The 21,713-nt window shown below is 37.6% G+C and overlaps 1 protein-coding gene across 4 annotated transcripts in view; it reads left to right on the top strand.

Annotated features, from left to right (window-relative positions):
- Positions 1-21,713, top strand: part of KCNH7 (potassium voltage-gated channel subfamily H member 7) — a 327,609-nt gene that overhangs the window by 228,394 nt on the left and 77,502 nt on the right. For all 4 annotated transcript variants that reach the window (XM_039352779.1, XM_039352780.1, XM_039352778.1 and 1 more), the window contains 2 exons: positions 4,315-4,740; positions 15,781-16,180. In XM_039352779.1, coding sequence (XP_039208713.1) covers positions 4,315-4,740; positions 15,781-16,180 — 826 coding nt within the window. The remainder of the gene's footprint in view (positions 1-4,314; positions 4,741-15,780; positions 16,181-21,713) is intronic.

Genomic DNA, 21,713 nt, shown 5'->3' with positions numbered 1-21,713 from the left:
TTCCCTTAATCACTGGGGGGTGGAGGTAACTGTTATCTTAATGTTCAGTTATGCACCTGAATTTGTTACACATTTAGCAACTGAATTTGCACATCAGGTTTTCCTGTAGGTCAGGAGATAGGGTGAGTTCAGCTATTAATCATGTTCTTTTGACAGAAAAATAAAAAAAATGGCTTGGCTGAGGAGTCTTGATGATTTTAGTGGAGGCAGAGTAGAAAATAATTATGGCTCCTCTTGATTTTTGTAAGACAATCAGCTGATCTAAAGAAAACAGGCACTAATGAAAATTGTAAGCTCAGCACGAGGCAGCAGCAAGTAGCTTTACCTGGACTTAAAAGCCAGCCTGGGTTGTACTTGGTTACTGCTGGGATGGAGACTAAAAATGAATCAGGCTAGATTGAAAACTCACAAAAACATTTCAGAAGGAGGCAATTGAAGAACTTCTGTATTGTGGCCAAAAAATGAAAATCACCAGGAGCCGAGTTCAATTCGAAGGAGTCTTCACCTTTAACAAAAATGACAGCAGAAGATCAACCTGCTTTTCAGTTTAAAGAATGTCTTTTTTTAAGTAATTACGGTGGCACTTTTTCCTTTTTTTTCTCCAATTCTAGAAAACCCATTGTGAAGCCGAAATCATTCAGTACCTTTCTGTAAGCCAGTTATGATCACAGTGGCTGAAAACTAGTAGATTTTGAGGAGACTGAAATATTTAAAGCAATAAAACAGGTTGAATATAATGCATAAAATGTAAAAAAGACCCCTAAGAAACTGAAGGGGAAAAAAAGAGAGAAAAGCCATGGAAAGTTCTTTCCATTTTGCATCATCAGCGTACCTGCTGCAGTTCTTGGTCACCCAATATCAGCCTGCAACTATCAGAAGTCTTCTTACTTTGACCTAAAGGAAAATCTCTTGTGGGCCAGAAAAGACGGTTGGATGCTATTGTCGGTGCAGTGTCAGCCCAATGGCACTTTATTCCATAACGAACATGAATTTACTGCAGCAAAATCTGTCCTTTACAAAGAATATGAGTGCTTTAAAATTTTCAAAAAACATTTTATTTGGAGTTGACTCACACTCATCAAAAGCCCTTCTTTCAAGTGCTTGACCTAGTCCTGCTGCCCAGCACAAGCTCTCTCTGACATCAGAAGGGAGAGTGCTGGGTAAGTTGTCTTGAAGTTGCAGGAGATTGGGCAGGTACACAGCTCACCTGATCACTGTCCTATTATTTATTTATTTGAGTAAATTTATATGGCCACACTCTCAGTGAATCTAAGGCAGTGATGGCGAACATTTTAGAGACCGAGTGCCCAAAACTGGCCCCGCCCCACCCCACCCCCTGCCCCACCACTGCTCTATCCCCCATCCCCTGCCCTGCCTGCCCACAGGACCACTCATCGCCTCCAGGGCCCACCACAAATCGCCCAGGCAGCCCAGCAGCACTATGGCAGCCACACCCTCTGCCCGTGCCCTGCAGCACCAACTGCATGATGGGGCGTGAGGGCAGAGTCTTGTCTATGCTGCCTGGCTGCCATGTCCTTGGCTGCGCTGCTCCATGTGGGCCATCCTCGAGGGCGACTCTCCTTCAGGGGGGCTGCTGGAGAGGAGGGGGTTACAGGGGGAGGCAAGGCTGGGGCAACAGCACGTGTGCCCACAGAGAGGGCTCCGAGTGCTGCCTCTGGCACCCGTGCCATAGGTTTGCCACCACTGCTCTAAGGCATCTTACAAAAATAAAAAACTCAATATGCAAACAATAAAAACAAGCAGCGCAGTGGCCTAGAGGTGGAGCTCTTGCTTCATAATCAGGAGACCATGAATTCATTCCTAGGTAGTGGCAGATATTTCTCTCTCTGGGCATAATGAATTATTATCTACTGTGAACTCTGCATAGGCGCCAGAAAGGGCATCTGACCAGTAAACGCTCAGCTCCATTCAGTCACCCCAACTCCACCCCGATAAAAAGGATTACAGGATCGTAAAAAGAAAAAAATATACAAACAATAAAAACAATAATCCCACCCCCACCCCCTAGTGACAACAATTAATCAAATAGGCCTCTTGATGGGCTCCATCCCATAATAGGTTAGATTATATTGACCTTCCACTTTGATAACTGTTTCACAAGACCCTGAAGACCTGGATTTACCAATACTCTGGACCTGGGCTCCAGAGTGTTGGTAAATCCAGGTCTTGTGAAAGAGTGTCAAAGTGGAAGGTCAGTACAATCTAACCTATTATCACAAAATGTATTCTGTTTTTAATTAAAATTTTCAAACAGCACATGTGGTATGTATGTATCAATCTATCTCCTTTGGTTTTTACTGGTGCATTTTCCCTAGTTTTTCCTATCATAGATAGCTACCCTGCGCTACTCTTTATGCATGTAGTCTTTTAGTATTTAGGTACACTGACTCCCTTTATAGACCTTTTGTTTTTTGCTGAAAATAGACGAAATTGAAGTGCTGATTTTGGGATTTATTGATTTTAAAGGTGTATCTATGGGAAGAAGGTAGCTACAATATATGGGAGGATGGAGAGGGCAACTATGTTTGAAACTGCTGCAAAGATCAGGAATCACTTCTTTCGTTACCTTTTTTTTTCCTGCTTTTTTATTATTCTTTGATTTTTTTTCCTTTGACCCTTTTATGTACTTTTTCTATTTCTTCTGTGCTTCTATAATATTTTTTATCTTTGTAAAATTTGCTTTTAATAACATTCATTCGTATTATTTAGATAACCTGATCATAAGTGCCTGACAAATGCATCATAAAACAAATAATTTTGAAAAAAAATGTTAGTTAAACATAAGAGTTTTTTTTTTAAAAAAATGATGTAAAAGCAATTATCCAATATGCTATCATTTAAAGATAATCAAAGAAAAATGAATCTTTGGAGCCTTTTTGAAAACATATGAATATGTCACTTTTATTATCTTTACATAAAATACAGGTAGTCCTTGACTTGCAACTGGTTGTTTAGCAGCCGTTCAAAGCAATGGATCCCCCTCCCCAAAATAGATTCTTTTGACCTGTTAGAACTGTTTTGATTCCAGTTCCTTCAGTGATCAGAGGAGGTTTGGTATTCTAAAGGACCCCATTTAATTCAATGAGGCTGAGCTCCTATAGTGCTTCCGTATATGGAATGGGGAAAGGTCAATGGCCTAAATATTGTTGAGGCTGGAGGGATGGCCATCTTTGCCCCTGTAGCCACAGACATCCCAGTTGGTTATAAAAAAAAATGCTGGTCATGGTCTACCATATTTTTTGTGGGGATCAAAAGATGAACCTAGGACGGTGTTTGGAAGTGGCAAGTGTGGGTGAAAGCTGAGCAACAGGTGGAAGCAGGCCAGCCTTGCAGTCTCAGAACATACTGAGAGTGACTACTAGATGGCAGAAATACAGTGCAATCTAATTCTCTAATGCAGAGGTCCCCAACCTTTTGGGCACCAGGGACCGGTTCTGTGGAGAGAGGTTTTTCCATGGACCAGAGAATGCGTGGTTTTCTGCGCTGCCTGCATCTTGCGGATGGGACTTTGCTTGTTTGTGCGGACTAGTTGCTGGCATGCCGCAGGCCGGTACTGGTCTACGGACTGGGGATTGGGGACCCCTGCTCTAATGGTCATCCAGATTCTTGCAGCTCAGGGAGCTCATAATACTCATGCTATTATTGCCATGGGCTTCTTGTTCCTCCCAGTTTGTATGCAGGAGCCCCAGGCAGCAGGTGGGCAACAGGACTCACACATGGAGAGAGAAAGAAGCTATTGCTTAATACTTAAGAAAAAAAAGATGGTGATTGGAATATGTAATCAAGAGGAGCATGTTTGTTTCCCAAGGGAGTTAGGAGTTAGCATTCGGAACGCAGCAGGGGTGGCGATACGAGAAGATCCTTTTGGGGGGCAACTAGCTTTTGGCTGTTTCCAGGAGCCATCTCTGGCCTAAGGTTATCTATCCATCCATCACTTCAGAAATGGTTCTGAGGTACCAAGTGGTTGTTGGTTTTTAGACAGAAGGAGAGTTATACAGCGTGTTCGGTCATTTTTTGTCCTTTCCTAGTAATTCTCATTTACTTTCAACCTCAAGAATTTTAGTGATATGTGTCTGTCAAATAGATACTAGTAATAACATAATAACAACAGTAATAATAATAATAATTTAAAAATCACATTGCCCATTCTAAATTCAGCACAATTATCTTGCATTGCCTTTTCAGAAATGTTATTCAGAAATAAATGTATTTGTTTCATGGTTTGTTTGTTCAATTTCTACTTTACTCACCAGATTGTTTGGTTGTTGTTTTTCCTTCCCTTTACTTTCCAAGGTCCTATCTTTGGGAGCTGATGTACTACCAGAATATAAGCTCCAAACACCTCGCATCAACAAGTTTACAATATTGCACTACAGTCCTTTCAAAGCAGTCTGGGATTGGCTCATTTTACTGCTTGTGATCTACACTGCCATCTTCACCCCTTACTCTGCAGCTTTCCTTCTCAATGACAGCGAAGAACAGAAGAGGCGAGTGTGTGGCTATTCCTGCAATCCCTTGAACATGGTAGACTTAATTGTGGATATTATGTTTATCATTGACATTCTCATAAACTTCCGAACAACATATGTCAACCAGAATGAAGAAGTGGTAAGTGACCCGGCAAGAATAGCAATTCACTACTTCAAAGGCTGGTTCCTAATTGACATGGTTGCTGCAATACCTTTTGACCTGCTGATCTTTGGATCTGGCTCAGATGAGGTAAGCTCAACAAAGCACACAACTTGCTTGATTTTAATGTATATGTCATCCCATGTCTACATGCCCAAGAGTAGATGTTATGAAACATTTGCCGACTGCCATAAGAAATGGAAGGCAACCATCATCTCAGTTCAGGAATAATCCCAAAATGTGATTGTTCATCGCCTTCCCCATTTTGTTTGCAAGTACAAGGAAGAGAACTGAATAGTCTAACTTACAACAAATCATAGTTTCCCATTTTGTCTGAGCTCCACAAACCAGGATATGCACAAAATATTTTATTTTCTCCCAGACCAGCAATGTGGAGTATGTATGTATGTGGTAGTCTGTGTAACTATTGTGTGTCTGCATAAAAGTGTCTACTATATGTTGGATGTTACTGGAGAGATTCAGGTTCAAGTCTCCATCAGTGCCTATCCATGATAAAGAACTCTGTATTAAAACACTTGGCCTCAAATCCTTAGTGTGAAGGAAGAAGCAAGTTGAAAAAGCAGCCTTGTCCTCTCTGAATGGACACTGCTGTCTTCAAGGATATGCAAACCTTGGATGATGTGTGTCCCTCCAGTGACATTTCAGGCATCACTTCCCACTCCCCCAAACTATTTCAATACGTAGCATGGTTGCTTGTTCAGCATAGCAGCTGCCCATCTTCTGGCTTTGTTGAGCACTGCTAGAGAAGATTGAGACCTTCACCTTCAGGGCTCACCAAAAACAAGAAATGCTTGGTCTTCTTCTGGTTTTGGCAAGTAAGAGGTAGGAGAAACCTCAAAACAATATCAGATGAAGCCTGGCCCTCCCCTTATCATTTCCTGAATTAACTTTTAGAGTATAGACAAAGGTAGGGAAAAGAATCCTTTCTTGTGTTCAAACTTCCTGTGTAAGTAACATCCTGAAGTTATTTGGTACATCATATGGGTCAGATTCAGCTTAAACAGTCTGGAAAATCTTCCCTCTTTCATTGTAGATGCATGTCCAGTTATTGTGCTGCTGCTGCTACTATTACAATTATTGCTACTACTACTATACTACTACAATTATTTTTATTAGCATAGCTCTTCTATTACTTACTTCATAAGAGTGAACTTTGGTGACTTTCTGAATTACCCCTTTTCAGGGCTGCTGCTTATTTTTTTGTTCTTGATCAGCATAGTATTCCAGTGATAATTCCCCTATCATGAGAATGATTGTGAATATAGTCAGCAGTATTATCTCTTACTCTAATTGCAACCTTAGTTATTGAGTCTTTTTTTAAATCCCTATTGTCACAAGGTCCCCCTATAATAAAGACCCCTGCTAACAACTTTGTCAACCAGTCTTTTTATGAAATGGCATTGCTTTCAGAGGCTTCACCAGGAGGTTCTCCAAGGCTCAGAATGTCTTGACTTCAAGCTGTTTTTAGAAAGGCCACAAGATAATAAGATGAATGCTTCCAGCCACACCACCTGTATAAGTCTGTTTGTGTATCAGCTTACTGAAAAAAAAAAGTAGATGACTGGTTATAATTCTTGGCCTAGTGGTAGTAGGCTCCTGTGGATTAACTTAAAATTGCTGTTTTTAAAATATTATGCTAGCATACAACTTAAACTATGAGATTTATGGCAAAGATATTAAATGGACATTTCTAGATGATAATGCTTGTTTTCCCTGTGGTTGTGCAATATCTTTCTGTAAGAATGTATGAATCAGTCTTAATTTGCTCTATCTCAGCTTTTTAGGAATATGCTAATTATTCTATTCTATAATAACTAAAAATGATTTTAAAAGAGACTGGAAAATCATATTCCTAACATTCACAACTTTCCTTCATATATACAGTTTACTACCCAATATCCCCAAACATAGTTTTTTGAAAAAAACTGAAGTGCTCCTAATATGTACTTTGGCTAAAAAGTCAGCTATCCTAATATCTACTGTTTTTTAAAACTGGTTTTCCAAATGTATGCTTCATCTTGAAAACAGCTTTCTCACTAAAATCTCCTTTCAAGTTCTTCACTGCTGCCCATCTGTGATTCTGCAAAGTTCATTTTACTGGAGGATCCCAATTTGTTCACACTGAAATTGCAGACAGATTCCTCTTAGGTCTTTATTTAACAATAAGAAATCAAATCAGAGATCCCACATAATAATTTTAGGATGCAGATTGCTCTGTCGTAAGTCAGTATCGTCGGCCTCAAAGAGCACAAATGCAATTTTTAAAAAGTAATACAGAGTGGAACATTAAAGTGGATGATTAGTATTAGACAACATGGGAAATAATTTTGAGCAACAAGTATGAACCAAGCATGACCCACATGGTAGATATAGCCTGACCCACTTTTTACCTGCAAGGAATAGTTTCTAGTTCAGATTAAGTATAAAGCCATATATCTTGGAGTATTTCAAACCTCTTCTAGAACAGGATGGCTAAGAGATATCAGTAATTAATAATAAATATCAAGTTTATTGTGCATAGCTCAGTGAGAACTTTTATTTCCTAATAATTTAGAACCTGGCTAGGTTTGTGGGCTTAGAGACTAAAATAGGTTTAGATTGATTTAGTACTTGCATCGGAGACTGCTAAGGGAATACTCTGACTATATGTTACGCTGAGAATGAAAAAAAACATAAGGAGTCAAGCTTGACTTGAGAACATATTTATCTAACAATTTAATAATATTAAATATTCACTACCAAGTAGAAAGAAAGGGGCTACCGCAGCTATTTTCTTGCCCATTTTTTGAGAGTGAAAAGAGCTTTACCCCTTAGTTTTACAATTTTTTTCTCAGTGACTGCAGGGGATGGAAGTTATATATAGCAATTCCTGAGTTAGTGATTCCCCCCCCCCCCCAGAACTAGGAACATGTTAACAGAATGAGAAGGCTATGAATCCCAAGCTTTCTTGGGATTCAATTCCTGACATGCTCACATAAGATCATGGGTTTTTTTTTTATATATCAGAAATGGCATTTAAATGATGTGCGCCATTAAAACTTCTGCAGTAATTGGAAGGGGGAATTTTTGAGGTTGAATCTCCCTTTTTACCCTTAGAGTGGAAAACCAAAACTTCCTACGGTGCTTAGGACACTTTCCATCAATCATAAAAAGTACAGCTTTACACCAATGCAAACATGCAAAACAATAAAAATCAGCTAATTCAAATAGTTGATGGGGGGGGGAGGAAAGCTAATTGGGCACAAGAAAAAGCTCAACAGTTTAAAAAAAAGCTTTCTGAGTAAAAAGAAAATGGCTAGACTCTACATTTGTGTTTTTTTTAAAAAATTAGAATGCATTTGTTCAAATGCAAATACTTCAAAAGTAAATTTTACAATCAGATTAGGGCATTGTCATCTCCTAATATATGCTGCCCTTCAATCGAGCAGCCATCATTATAAATCAAAGGAACACTTTTATTTTGGACAATGAAAGTTGAATAATAATTAATACTCCCGAAAGCTTCAGTAATCAGAACTGAGAAGAAGGAGTGTATATAGGGAGCTGGGATAGCCCTTGTCAGTCTCCTCCAAGCAATCATTTTTGTCCAACGGGCTCCTGACTAAATCCTTCCTAATATAAACACACAGAAGCATTTTCTGCCCTCAGAAAAAGCATGCTCAGAAAAGGAACCCGCACAGTAACAAGCAGTTGTATTACGTATAATGTGTGTTTAGTGAGTTGACCGGCACATATATTGCCATCTAGAGTTAGTCCCCGACTTACCACCACAATTGAGCCCAAAATTTCTGTTGCTAAATAAGATATTGTTAAGAGAATTTTACTCCATGTTAGTACTTTTCTTTGACACCATTGTTAAGTGAATCACTGCTATTGTTAAGTTAGTAACACAATTGTTAAGTGAATCTGGCTTCCCCATTGACTTTGCTTGTCAGAAGGTCGCAAAATCACACGAGCCCAGGACCCTGCAGCCGTCATAAATATGAGTCGATTGAAAAGTGTCTGAATTTTAATCATGTGACCGTGGGGGGTGCTGCAGCGGTCCTAAATGTGAAAAACGGTCATAAGTTACTTTTTTCCAGTCCTGTTGTAATTTTGAATGGTTGTAAGTCAGGACTCCCTGTAGTAGGCAGAAATCCGGGCAGATTCTTAAAAAGCTCCTGGGACACTAGATATCCACCGCAAACATGCTCATGGACTCTGTCTAGCTAAGAGGGATCCTTGCCTTTTAAGTTAGTTCTTTAACCAACTGACTAACCTACTTTATTATTATTATTTGTTTAGTTTATTTAAATATCACAAAATCTTGGGACTCCTTGTGACTTAATATAAAAACATTAAAAACAGAAATGCAATTACCTCAGCATATCTTGTTGTTGTTAGTTGCAAAGTCGTGTCCGACCTATCACGACCTCATGGACAACGTTCCTCCAGGCCTTCCTGTCCTCTGCCTTCTTCTGGAATCCATTTAAGTTCATACCTACTGTTTCAGTGACTCCATCCAGCCACCTCATTCTCTGTCGTCCCCTTCTTCTATTGCCCTCAATCTTTCCCAGCATTAGGCTCTTCTCCAGTGAGTCCTTCCTTCTCATTAGGTGGCCAAAGTATTTGAGTTTCAACTTCAGGATCTGGCCTTCTAAAGAGCAGTTGGGGTTGACCTCATCTAGGACTGACCGGTTTGATCGCCTTGCAGTCCAAGGGACTCACAGGAGTCTTCTCCAGCACCATAGTTCAAAAGCCTCAGCATATCTTAAACTGAAATAAATAACAATTTGTACATGCAAATTGCAACGATTTGCACGTGCAAATTGCAGTCCATAGTAGGGGTGCAGGCAAACAACTTGAGGATGACAAGGAGTCCATCTGGAAAGTTGGGAATGGTTGTGGAGGTGGGTCCCTGCTACCAGTGCACTGATCAGCTGTTTGGCAGTCAGCAACCTGGCACAGCAGCAATAAAAGAAGAGGGTGTTAATAAAATACCTGCTTCAAGTATTGAATACAGTAGGTATGTTGTTGCATGTATACATTTAGAGATCTTTTAAATGAAGCAGAGAGATTAGAAATAAAGAAAAATTGTAATAATCCCTGCTCACCCATAAATACAATTAAGTTCTCTGAAAGTTGCCCCAGCTTCTTCTGAATTGTAATATTTAGAACCTACTATTTAAGCTAGTGGGTTGCTGTATAGGTACGATTCAAAAATATAAAATCTATCTTATGCATAACATCATTTCTACTTTAAAGATGTTGTGATAAGCACAATGTTTCAGTTCTGATAAAAAGAGAATTGTTTAAATTAAAAAGCCCTGCAATAAAAAAAGATCTTCATCTGGTCCCCCAAAAAACATAAGTCACTTGAGGAACCCTTGTATGAAAGGGGCAACAGAGAAGGATGCCCACCTTAGTCATGAAAGCCACCTGGGTGACCTTGAGCCAGTCATTCTCTTTCAGCCAAATTCACCTCACGGGGTTGTTGTGGAGAAAATAGAAGGAGGGGGGTGTGTCGGATATGTTCGCCACCTTGAGTTATTTGTCAGGATGGGTGGATATTTATATATATATAATGTTTTTCTTATTCCTATTGTGTAAGATGGAAACCTGAATGGGGTTTCCAAGGATGAACATAGGAAAATATTCAAATATCCTGAATCTGTAATCTCTTTTAAACTAACTAGATTTAAAAATCAGGAAACTTTACAGAAATAAGATTAAGTTATCTGACTCACAAAGGTGATTTTTATTTCTCTGTGACAAGTGTAAAAGAATCCCTCGGGTTAGGTGAAATTTCATTATACACAATATAAAGCTTTCAAAGAGTATGCATACTCGTTAGCATAAAATGAATTCAAAAGACCAGAATTGCAGACCATTTCTTGTGCTGTTATTTATATGAGCATTATAAGGAAACTTTTGATAAAATTAATTACATTGGGGTGAAAATGAAAGGTCTACAATTTGTTATATAAGACATTTATCTTCCAAAGAAAGGGAAGAAATATGATTCCCCTCTACTTCACTGAAGAAGGGGAAAACAGAACAATGTAATTAAAGAGGACATAACATTATTAAGCAAGAAAGGGTCTGCAAAAAGTGGGACCAAATTAATTTAGATGTACTTGGGTTCTTAGCAATCACTGATTTCTGTCACAATTCAAAAAAAATTTTGCCTTCCTCCAGTCAGGAGTAACTTTGCTATAGACCTGGATTCTAGATCTGTAGGGAAGATCCCTCTTACAGGTGACAGAGCCTTTCTGGGACACTGAATTCTCAGTGTCCAAATTTCAATAAGCAGAATTTTAATCCGGTTTGATTTATATATTACAAGTGCTGTATAGCCGTGCTCCTTGCAGGTGCATAAATAGTTTTCAGAGGAAGCTCCTTTTCAAAAGACCTTTCTGCCCAGTGTTGATGTAAAGATTAAGATCTATAAGAAGGGAAAAGTTGCCCATAAGCAAGAAGGTAAGCAGGCAGACAATGAAAGGAGATGTATTTTATTTCTGGTTGTATTTTTTAATCAGTTTTCATAGAACATGAAGATAAAAACTAACAAATATAAATGGTCAGAAAGAGGAATGAATAGAGGGAAAGAATAAAAAGAAAGTGCAGGAAACAGAAACTATAGAAAAAAAGTATGAAAAGAAAATGACTTCCAACTTTTTAAACAAAAGATAAAAACAACACTTAAATGCATCTCCTGGTTTAAAACTCTATTATATAGTACTTGGTAATAAAATTAGAAGCAAGCTTATTGAAGAAAGGGTCAGGATAGAATCCAATATATACACATCCAGAGCCAATAGCTTGATCTAATAATATATACAAATGAAAATACTAACAAAACTAGTATGCATTTCCAAATAGGTACAGAATTATGTTAAAAATATATCAATAAATATATCAAGTCTTAATCTACCTTTTTTCTCTCTCTCTCTCTCTCAACTTTCTTTCCCTCAGCTTTACTTGTAATTTATAATGGCATCTTCTCCCTCTCACCTTAATTACTCATAGAGGGAACCCTCTCACTATGAATTCTATGCATCGGTGTCCATCTGTGCCATGACAAAGTCTTTTTGGAAGAATCATGCAATTTCATTCAGTCAGAAACTTGTAATGGATTTCTTAGAAGGAATGACTTAGCAGTGAACAAATGCTGGGTGTTTACAGCTTTTGATCCTTATAAAAATTGATCCTTATAAAAAGTATCTTCCTATTTATATCTTTGTGAAAGATGCTCCCTAATGTATTCATGTATAGGGTCTAGGACAGTCCTTCTCAAACTTTTTCTTTCATTACTCAAAACCACTTATCAGAAAGTCTTATCAAACTTAAAGGACCCGCCATCAGTCCCTTACTTTAGAACTATCATAATTTTGAACAGTCACTGAATCAAATGGTATTAATTCAAAGACTACCTATATTATAAAACAACATTACTGAATGATGTTTATGTCATATCAATAAATTATTATTGGTAATTTCACCCATTTTTTGTCTTAAAGGAATACTTGGGAAATTTTTAAATATATTTTAGTACATGAGGCTGTCTTTAAGTCAATTTAAATGTCCCTGTTGTAATTGGTATATGCATCCTTACCCAAAATAAAAATACCTTTACCCAGTTCTGGGTAATTTTCTAAGGTTTGGGAAGCCCTAGAGGATAAAAACCTAAATGAAACATAGCAACATTTTTCAACAGCAGATGTTGACTTCACTTCCTTTTTCTTAATTTGTGGCACTGCCCTGATGTAGCAATAATACAATAAATTGCTGCTGTAGTCTAGCATCTTGCACTGTTGCAGGGAGAAAGTTACAAGACTGGTATAATAGAACATGCTATGTTCAAATTATTTTAAAAGAATGATCTATGTATAAAAAATGCAAAGTTTTAATAAAACATTATAATTGCACTTAGGGAGATAAAATGGCTTGTCCCATTAAAACTGTACATGTTTTCAGCTGTTAAATTTTATGCATTATATATGCCATCTTTAAAATAGAAGGGATAGTCATGGGAAGCTACACACATGCAAAACCCCTTTTTAATAGTAAATTTTATTAAAAATTACAACTGTAAAGATAAAAACTAGTGCAGACGAAAACAAGAAAAAAATAGAAGGTAGAGAAAAGAAAAAATGGAAAGATAAAATAGAAAAGAAAGAAAAATTAGAATATAGTAAAGAAAAGCAAAACAAATATATAAATAAATGACATCCTCCTTCATCACAAGAATAAACAATTTTAGTAACTTATCACCTTCTCTTAAAATATAACAAATATACTCTTCTTCCCATATCCCATCTTTTATTTATAAACAAATCCATAAAGCCTTGTCATTTCAGTCCCGATTTCAGGAAAAATCCATTAAGGGTTACCAAAGATATGTATTTATCAAATAAACCACATTTATATTCCTCCCTTTTGCTTTTAATATTCTTGATCTTCAGTCCCTTCAAATAATGTAACAGAACTTGATTTCTTTTCACTTTTTCTTTTCCCTTCTCATAAAATTCTTCAAAGCTTTAACAAGCCGCTTTTGTAAATCCCATATAGGAAAATTATCCAGGTCACTGTCTTGGTTTATCACTTGTATATCCCTTTTAATTATTAAGAATTTAATTCTTAAATAATTTAAGTAAAGTAATTTAATAAGTTTAATTTTTAAGACTGTTCTTTTTAAATCTACTTTCAGCTCAGCCCCAATCTTGTCAGATAAAACACGTTCTTCTTCTGTAACGTCTTTTAAACACTGTCTATCTGTAAAGCGAGACACTCTTAAAATTAACTATTGTTAATTGTTCAAATACATCCTTCAGTACATCCAATATTAAAATACTTTGCTTCATTTTGTATTAGTAAGTCAAATTTAAGTGTTGTTCTCCATTAATGTAATATTTCATTCCTTCTGGTTCCCTCAATTGTCCAACTTTCAATGTCTCAATCTATCGTGCTTTTTTCTTTCAAAATAATTCAAAACAAAAGCATTTTCTCATAGGAAGGCTTCTTAACATAAATTCTAAAATCTTATTTCAAATCCGTCTGGACTCTTAGTCAATTTGTAACTTTCCAAAATCAAAGTTCTAATCACCTGTTTTTTACTTATTTCAAAAAAATATTTTAAAATCAAAACTGTATTTAAAATTCTTTTCACTAAAATGGAATGAAATTCAGCCAGTTTTCAGATTTGTTGATCCAAGAGTTCCTAATAATAACAATAAGAACAACAACAAACAATAGGCAATTTCTGAGAGTGATTTAAAAAGAAAATATGTGGATCCTGTGTCCAATGGTTTGAGAAAGATGGCTTTTTTTCCTGGTCTCCCAGAACTCTGAACCCACTGGAGACTGCTGTTTTGTGGTCTCTTTGCAAGGATCAACTGTCTGGAGCAATTGTGGGTGATCTCAAGTCCTCTCCTTGTTTGGAGAGCAATAATGAAGAGCTGGTCGACTTTCTTCCCAATGAGTCATTGCACAGCTGCAAGAGATTGAGGGATGATCCCCTTTATGTTCCATGGGACCTTATTTGTTTGTTCCCAAGAGAATGCAAGCAGTCTGGGGAGTTTCTTGTATGACTGGTAAAATACAATAAAGTAGTCAACTTTAACCCTTCACACATAAATTTGCACCTGACAGTCAATGACCCAAGTTACTGAACTAATTTCATGCCTAAAACGGGACTAGAACTCACAATCTCCTGGTTTCTAGCCTAATGCTATAACCACTTCACCAAACTTGCTCTCCATTCAATTATAATTCCTCATTCAATTCCATTTCTCTAAAAGGTCTTGAAGCTTTTAAGAAAAAGATTGTCACTCAATAATATAGAAATATGTTTGCAAGCAAATAAAGGGAGGGGGGACTCCCCATATAAACCACTCAAGGGAAAGGCAGGATGTACATTTAAAGTAGCAGCAGCAGCAGCAGCAGCAGCAGTAGTAGTAGTAATGCAGAAAATTCCAATTCAATCCCTGGCATTTTAAGAAATGACTGGAAAGATCTGTGATAGACAAACCTTCCAACCATTACAGACATTATTCAGTCAAATGTCTGGCTCAGAATAAGGGAGCTTCAGATATACTTACTCACATGGATACTTCCTAAGAAGTCTATCTTAAATGCCTCTTGCATAAAGCCCCAAAACATGGATTTCATTTAGAAATTAAATCCAATTCAGTGGTTCTTAGGAGAGAGGCAATTTAAATCCGAGCATAAAGTATGTGCTCCAGATTTACAGCTATTTGCTCTGTACCAAATATACTATTTACTATAGACCATTTATTTTGACTCATTTTTACCAGTGAAAAGGGCAGCTGTTTTATTGCAGTTATTATAGTGTAAACAATAGATTGTAATGGGACAGTTACTATGGTTAATTCTCTGGACTGCCTTGAGCGTTTTTTAAAGTCTACACTATGGCTGGAGATAATGCTCTGTAGATAATGCAGGTCTCTGAAAAAGGATGTTCCACAGAGCAGAGAAAATTATGGAGAAGGCACCCTTCCTAGATCCAAGTATTTGATAACAAATAGAAAAAGTAGGGAAAGGCACCTGCAGAGGTCAGAGGTCCATGAAGTATGTGCTGCATTGTGGCCTGATGCAACTCCCACGGTAGGCTTGGGTCTAATCATTTCTTAGATCTTTAAGCAATCTAATGCATGCTGGCTTTGTACTGCATGAAAGAAGCAGTAATTCTAGTAAATGAAAGACATATGTAATTCTGTACCAAAGTAAAATTCAATGTATTTAATGAGAGTTTTTTTAATTGTAAGTTAATCGTGAAACTGCAGACTACAGTGCATGGAGATTGCCTTAAAGAGTTCCTAAGAACATAAATCAGGGATCTTCAAACTTGGTCCTTTTATGACTTGTGGACTTCAACTCCCAGAATTCCTCAGCCAACATGAGGAATTCTAGGAGTTGAAGTCCACAAGTCATAAAAGGGCCGAGTTTGAAGACCCCTGACTTAAATCTTCTAAGTAGGCATCATTCTTCACAAGACCTACAAAGGCACCTTTTGATATGAGACCATACTTACTGTTTTTCTTATTCTCCTCTTTGCATCTGAGCACTTTAAACCATGCCTAATATGCACTGTGGCTTCTGTTTCTGCAGACAACAACCCTCATTGGCCTTCTGAAGACAGCCCGTCTACTGCGTTTAGTGAGGGTTGCTCGAAAACTGGACAGATACTCAGAGTATGGTGCGGCTGTCTTGATGTTACTGATGTGCATCTTTGCACTCATTGCTCACTGGCTGGCTTGCATTTGGTATGCCATCGGGAATGTTGAAAGGCATTACTTGTCTCGCAAAATTGGCTGGTTGGACTCCCTGGGACAGCAGCTGGGAAAACATTACAATCGGAGCGATGGCAGCTCAGGACCATCCATCAAAGATAAATATGTCACTGCACTTTATTTTACCTTCAGCAGCCTGACCAGTGTAGGATTTGGAAATGTGTCTCCAAATACCAACTCAGAGAAAATCTTTTCTATTTGCGTCATGCTGATTGGCTGTAAGTAAGGAGCTTTTTTTTTTTTTGCATTTTTTACTTCTTCCCTAATTTACTAATGAATTTCTGAACTGTGCGGCTTGTTAAATACTCAAAACCTTCAAAAGATTGAAAAAAAATGTGTTTGCAAAGTGAAGATCGGGCAATATTTCTGTAGGGCATGCATTTTTAAAATATTTTTTCACACAGAACTTTTGCCAGTGTTCATTTCGAACTTCACCTTCCAAAATTCTCTAGTTCCGGAAAACATCTCAACATCCAAAATTCGGGATGTTTTTTGTTCTCAGGTTTCACAGAAATTAGAATTTTTAGGGGAATTTACTTCTGCTCCTGTCAGTAGCCTATTCTTTTTTATACAAAATTTTATGAATTTAAGATAAGGTAAGATAATCTTTATTGTCATTTTTATACTGTGGGCACAATGGCACACATCCAAAATGAAATTTAGTTGCCCGCTCTCAAAATGAAACATATACATGACACATACTAGTTATTTATGCACTCTGTGGACTAATGACCTTGAAGATCCAGGGTAGGGTTGGTTTACAACACAGATGTCAAACTCGATCGCATCACGTGACATATCATGTCATATCACGATGTTTTTTCCCCTTTGTGAAGCTGGGGTGGGCCTGGCCCGCGAGCCACCAGTTTGACACCCCTGATTTACAACATATGAAAATGGAAGGTTTCCATTACAACATACGAAATTAGTTTACTATTGCTTTAAAAAAGATTACTGCTTAAAGAATATTTCATAAGAATTGATTGCAATCACTTTGCTACTAGAGATGCAACTCTGGAATGTTAATTCATATAGTTTAGACTTATCCTTTTATTGACTCATGTTCTCTAAATTGATCATTGTATATTAAAGAAGGATTGTTCTTCTTGGCTGTATCCCTTGGATTTGTAATCTACTGACATGAAGGGTTTTGGATTTTTTCAGAGGGAAAAAATAATATAAGATGCATTTGCCTAATTACAAATAATCACAAACTTACATATCTTAAACCAAGAATCAGCACCTCCAGCACAATTTGTATTCCAGATAAAATTCAGTAGCACATTTCCTTTTAAAAACTGTCTACAGGTTATTTATAGTACCTCTTAAGGAATTCTTCACACTTAGAATCCTTTTAAAGGTCAACTTGCAATCTTGTAGCACAATGTGAAATGTATAGACCCTATTGATCTTTGTATTGCTCAGTTTAATTTAGTAGATATTTGGTTGGCTTTATTATTATTAGTGAGAGAGCCAATTTGGTGTAGAGGTGAAGGCATCAGGCTAGAAAGCAGGAGGCTGTGAATTCTAGTCCCACACTGAGCACAAAGCCAGTTGGATAATCTTGGGCCAGTCACTCTCTCCAAGCCCTAGGAAGGAAGCAATGGCAAACAACTTCTAAAAACCCTTGCCAAGAAAACTGTAAGGACTTGTGTAAACAGCCTCTGAGAATTAGACACAACTGAACAGAAGAAAATAAGTTAGTAGTAGCATTATCATCATCAACAACTATACAAAAGGATCTCAAAGTGATGTACAGAAACACAATTAAAATACATATAAATATTTGTACAATAAAAAGGAGGCAAAGGAAGAAAACAAAACCTAAAGTTATTGTACATTTATTGATGGAAAACCTGTGTAATAAGATAGACTTGAACAAGCAGGCTAAACATATAATAGAAGGTGCTTCACAGGGAATGGGCATTGCACAGGGCAGATAGTGCTACGAAAAATAACACACTGATGACCACAAGCCCCATTCTTGCCACACACTGCAGAACCTTCTATTACTCCAGATGTGTAAGTTGTGAGTTGGTAACAAAACAGTTGTACTAGTATGATATAGACATGCATTGCACCTGATAACCTGTTTAACTTAATCCTTGGGTCCTTAGTTTAAACATTCATTGATTATTAAATGTGTAAACAACTTTCTCTTGGAATAGCCCACCTTTGGTAATTAACAAAAGCTTGGAAGAGTTCTTGAGGCAATTTGATTGAGAACTTGGTCACAATCTGGAGCGGGCATATGATGAGGACCTTAGCTTATTGTTCCTAGGTGGCTGTTCCTTGTGTGTTGATCTTGAGATCCTCACTGGATTTCTGATGCACTTCAGGAGATGATAGGCTAGAAGAGTGCCATCGAAAGAAGTAAATCTAACCAAAAAATAGTAAAAGCCCCTATTAGGGATTACAAAGTGGCAATAACAGCAGTAAAAGATTTTTCTACTCTTATCACATCCACAAATAGCTATTCAGCAGCACTTTTTTTAAAGTGGCTTATTCCTTGCTAGGAAGAGAAATGCCACAGAGTCATTTGTTTATTTACTGCAAGGAATATTCCAGGCATCTGGTGCCTAAAATAACTCGAATCCACTCCACCTGGAAATTGGACTCCACCTGGAAAATCTGTTGAGATAATTAAAACAAGATGCTTGTGTGCTTACTGGGGTGAGTTTGAACCTATAACTCAAGAGGAAATGGACAAGGTCCTTGGGACTGCTGACCTTTCCCCTAATTACATGTCAGTCCTGGCTGATGAAGGATGTCCAGAAGTTTATGTGTGGTTAGGTCCATGCCATATTATCTGCTTGAGGGATGGATGGTCTCACCTGCTTTGAAAAGGCATTTGTATGCCTCCTCAAGAAGCTATCATTGGATCCAAACATTCTTCCTAGACAATTTTCCCACAATCTCCCCTTTGGGGAAAAGTTGTTGAGAAGATAGTCAGGCTACGACTTCAGAGGGCCCTGGAGAAAACAGATTATCTAAACCCTTTCCAGTCAAGTTTCAGACTGAAACTTAGCACTGAATCAGCATTAGCTGTGCTTGTTGGTGATCTCTGGTGGAACTGCAATAATGATAGTGCATCCATTTTGATTCTCTTTGATCTCTCAATACCATCAAACATGGCATCCTTCAGGACCACCAAGAGAGTTTAGGAGTAGGAGTAGGGGACACAGTATTGTGATGGTTCACATATTATTAATGTTGTTGTTGTTAATTGCGAAGTCGTGTCCGACCCATCGCGACCCCATGGACAACGTTCCTCCAGGTCTTCCTGTCCTCTACCATCTTCTGGAGTCCATTTAAGTTCACACCTACTGCTTCAGTGACTCCATCCAGCCATCTCATTCTCTGTCGTCCCCTTCTTCTATTGCCCTCAATCTTTCCCAGCATTAGGCTCTTCTCCAGTGAATCCTTCCTTCTCATTAGGTGGCCAAAGTACTTGAGTTTCAACTTCAGGATCTGGCCTTCTAAAGAGCAGTCGGGGTTGATCTCTTCTAGGACTGACCGGTTTGAACGCCTTGCAGTCCAAGGGACTCGCAGGAGTCTTCTCCAGCACCAATATTATTAATAATAATATATAAATGCGATGACTTCCGGTGGATCTGACGTGCGATGGCGGCTACTTTGTAGCCGTCCTCCTGGGTAAGTGTTTGAATCGCTATGAACAGCAGCCATCAGCTGTTCAGCGGTTCAAAATCCCCCTCCCGGGCAAAGGGGGGGAGAAGAGGGTTGTCTGAATAGTGGTAGAGCCACTCTCATGCACCCCCAAGGCTTTTTTGGGGGGGTGAGAGGAGTGCTCCCACGGAGTTCAGACTGTCTCCGCTTCCCAGCTGCTTTTGTCCCTAGGGACAAAACAAGCCGCTGCAACCACCTCTGCGATTAAAGTGATCTGGTGAGGTTTTTTTAGAGGCGGACAGAGCTGAGTAGAGGATTTAGCTTTTGCTTTTTTTGATTTTATTTGGATTTTAAGTTTAAAGATTTACTTTTACTTTTATATTCCTTCTTTTTATTTTTTTTCCTTTTGTTGAAAGGGAAAGTAAAATGGCGATCAGCAAGCCTTTCGGGTTTTTTTGGGGGGGGAAGGTAGAATGGCGATCGGCAGGCTTTTGGGTGTTTTTTTTATCCTTTTCCTTTTTTTTTAATGATTGGAACAGAATGTGGATTTGATTTTGATGTTGGGTTTGGATTTTAGAAGCATTATTATTTTTGTTTAACTTCTTTGTTTTGCTTTTTGTACTTTTAAAAAAATGGAATGGATTTTTTCTATTTAATTATTTTTTTCTTCTTCCCTTTTCTTTTTTTAACTCCTTTCTTTTTATTATAATGATCTCCTTTTGAAGGATTTTTTGATTTTTTGGAGTTAATCTCTCTTTTTCTTTTGTTTAATTTTTGTAACTTTTAAGAAGGAGTAAAGATTTTTCTAAGATGGCTCCAAAGCGTTCAGTATTTTTTTGTTATAATGATCTCCTTTTGAAGGATTTTTTGAATTTTTTTGGACTTAATCTCTCTTTTTCTTTTGCTTAATTTTTGTAATTTTTAAGAAGGAGTAAAGATTTTTTTTAAGATGGCTCCAAAGCGTCCAGTAATTCCTACAGCTCCTAAGGTGGTTTCTTCTTCGGTGTTATCATCAGTGCAACAACCTAAATCAATAGCTTCACCCTCTTCCTTGGTACAGCCAATAATTGTGAAGGATTTGCAAGATATGATGGGAAATGTTATATCTCAAATTAGGGCAGAAATGAAAGAGATTTTAGAGGAAAATAATAAGATTTTGAGGCAAGAACTTTTTGGATGGCATGCCTATCTAATTTTTAATAAAAAAGTGGATCGGGTTTTTAAATCTCATATTATAAGGATCTCTTTACTTCGGGTTTGGAGGAAATATTATAAAAGTGAGTTTAAAATACCATTATGGGCTATACCTTGGCATGCAATAGAGGGGATAAGAAGAGGAGTTAAGATGGATAGTGTTTCTTATGCGCAATTACTCAGGTGGGATGGTAAAAATTGGCAGTTAAAATCTTTGGAAGATTTAGCACATGAAAATATTATATATTCATGGTTTCAGTATAGACAAATAGCTGATAGATGGAAGATAGATCGTAATGTGGGTCTACTCAGAGAAGATGAAAATCTCTTTAAACAAGTAAAAGATCAAAGGCGAACTCACATTAAGAGAATTTATGGGGTGCTAGTAGAACTGGACTCAGAACCAGAACTAATTAAAGAATGTATGATTAAATGGGCACAAAATTTTGGTGAACCAGTTCTACTAGATACCTGGGAAACCATCTGGGTGAGGAATGTTAAATTTACACAAGCCCAGAACTTAAGGGAGAATTTTTACAAAATGTTTTAAAGATGGCACCTTGATCCACAAAAAATGTCCCGTATGTATCCTGACTTACAGCCTAAATGTTGGAGATGTGGTTGTTTGGATGCTACTTATTATCGTATTTGGTGGTCGTGTAAAAATATAAAAGTTTTTTGGATTAAGATATGGTGGAATATTCAAAGAATTTTTAGAAAGAGGGTAAAATTTACTCCACAATTGTTTTTGTTAGGTATTGTTACTGATTGTGATGCTAAGGAAGTTATATTGATGTTAAATTTGATTACGGCCGCTAGGCTGTTAGTAGGGCAATATTGGAAGAAGGAATCTTTGCCTACCTTGCAAGAGTGGTTTTTTAAAGTTTCTTATTTGGCGGAAATGGCAAAGATTTCGGCTTTCTTAAAGGA

This window comes from Crotalus tigris, unplaced genomic scaffold (assembly GCF_016545835.1).
Source record: "Crotalus tigris isolate CLP2741 ecotype Arizona unplaced genomic scaffold, ASM1654583v1 scf7180000018477.2129921, whole genome shotgun sequence".
Taxonomy (NCBI): Eukaryota; Metazoa; Chordata; class Lepidosauria; order Squamata; family Viperidae; genus Crotalus; species Crotalus tigris.
This window is presented reverse-complemented; position numbering and strand designations above follow the sequence as displayed.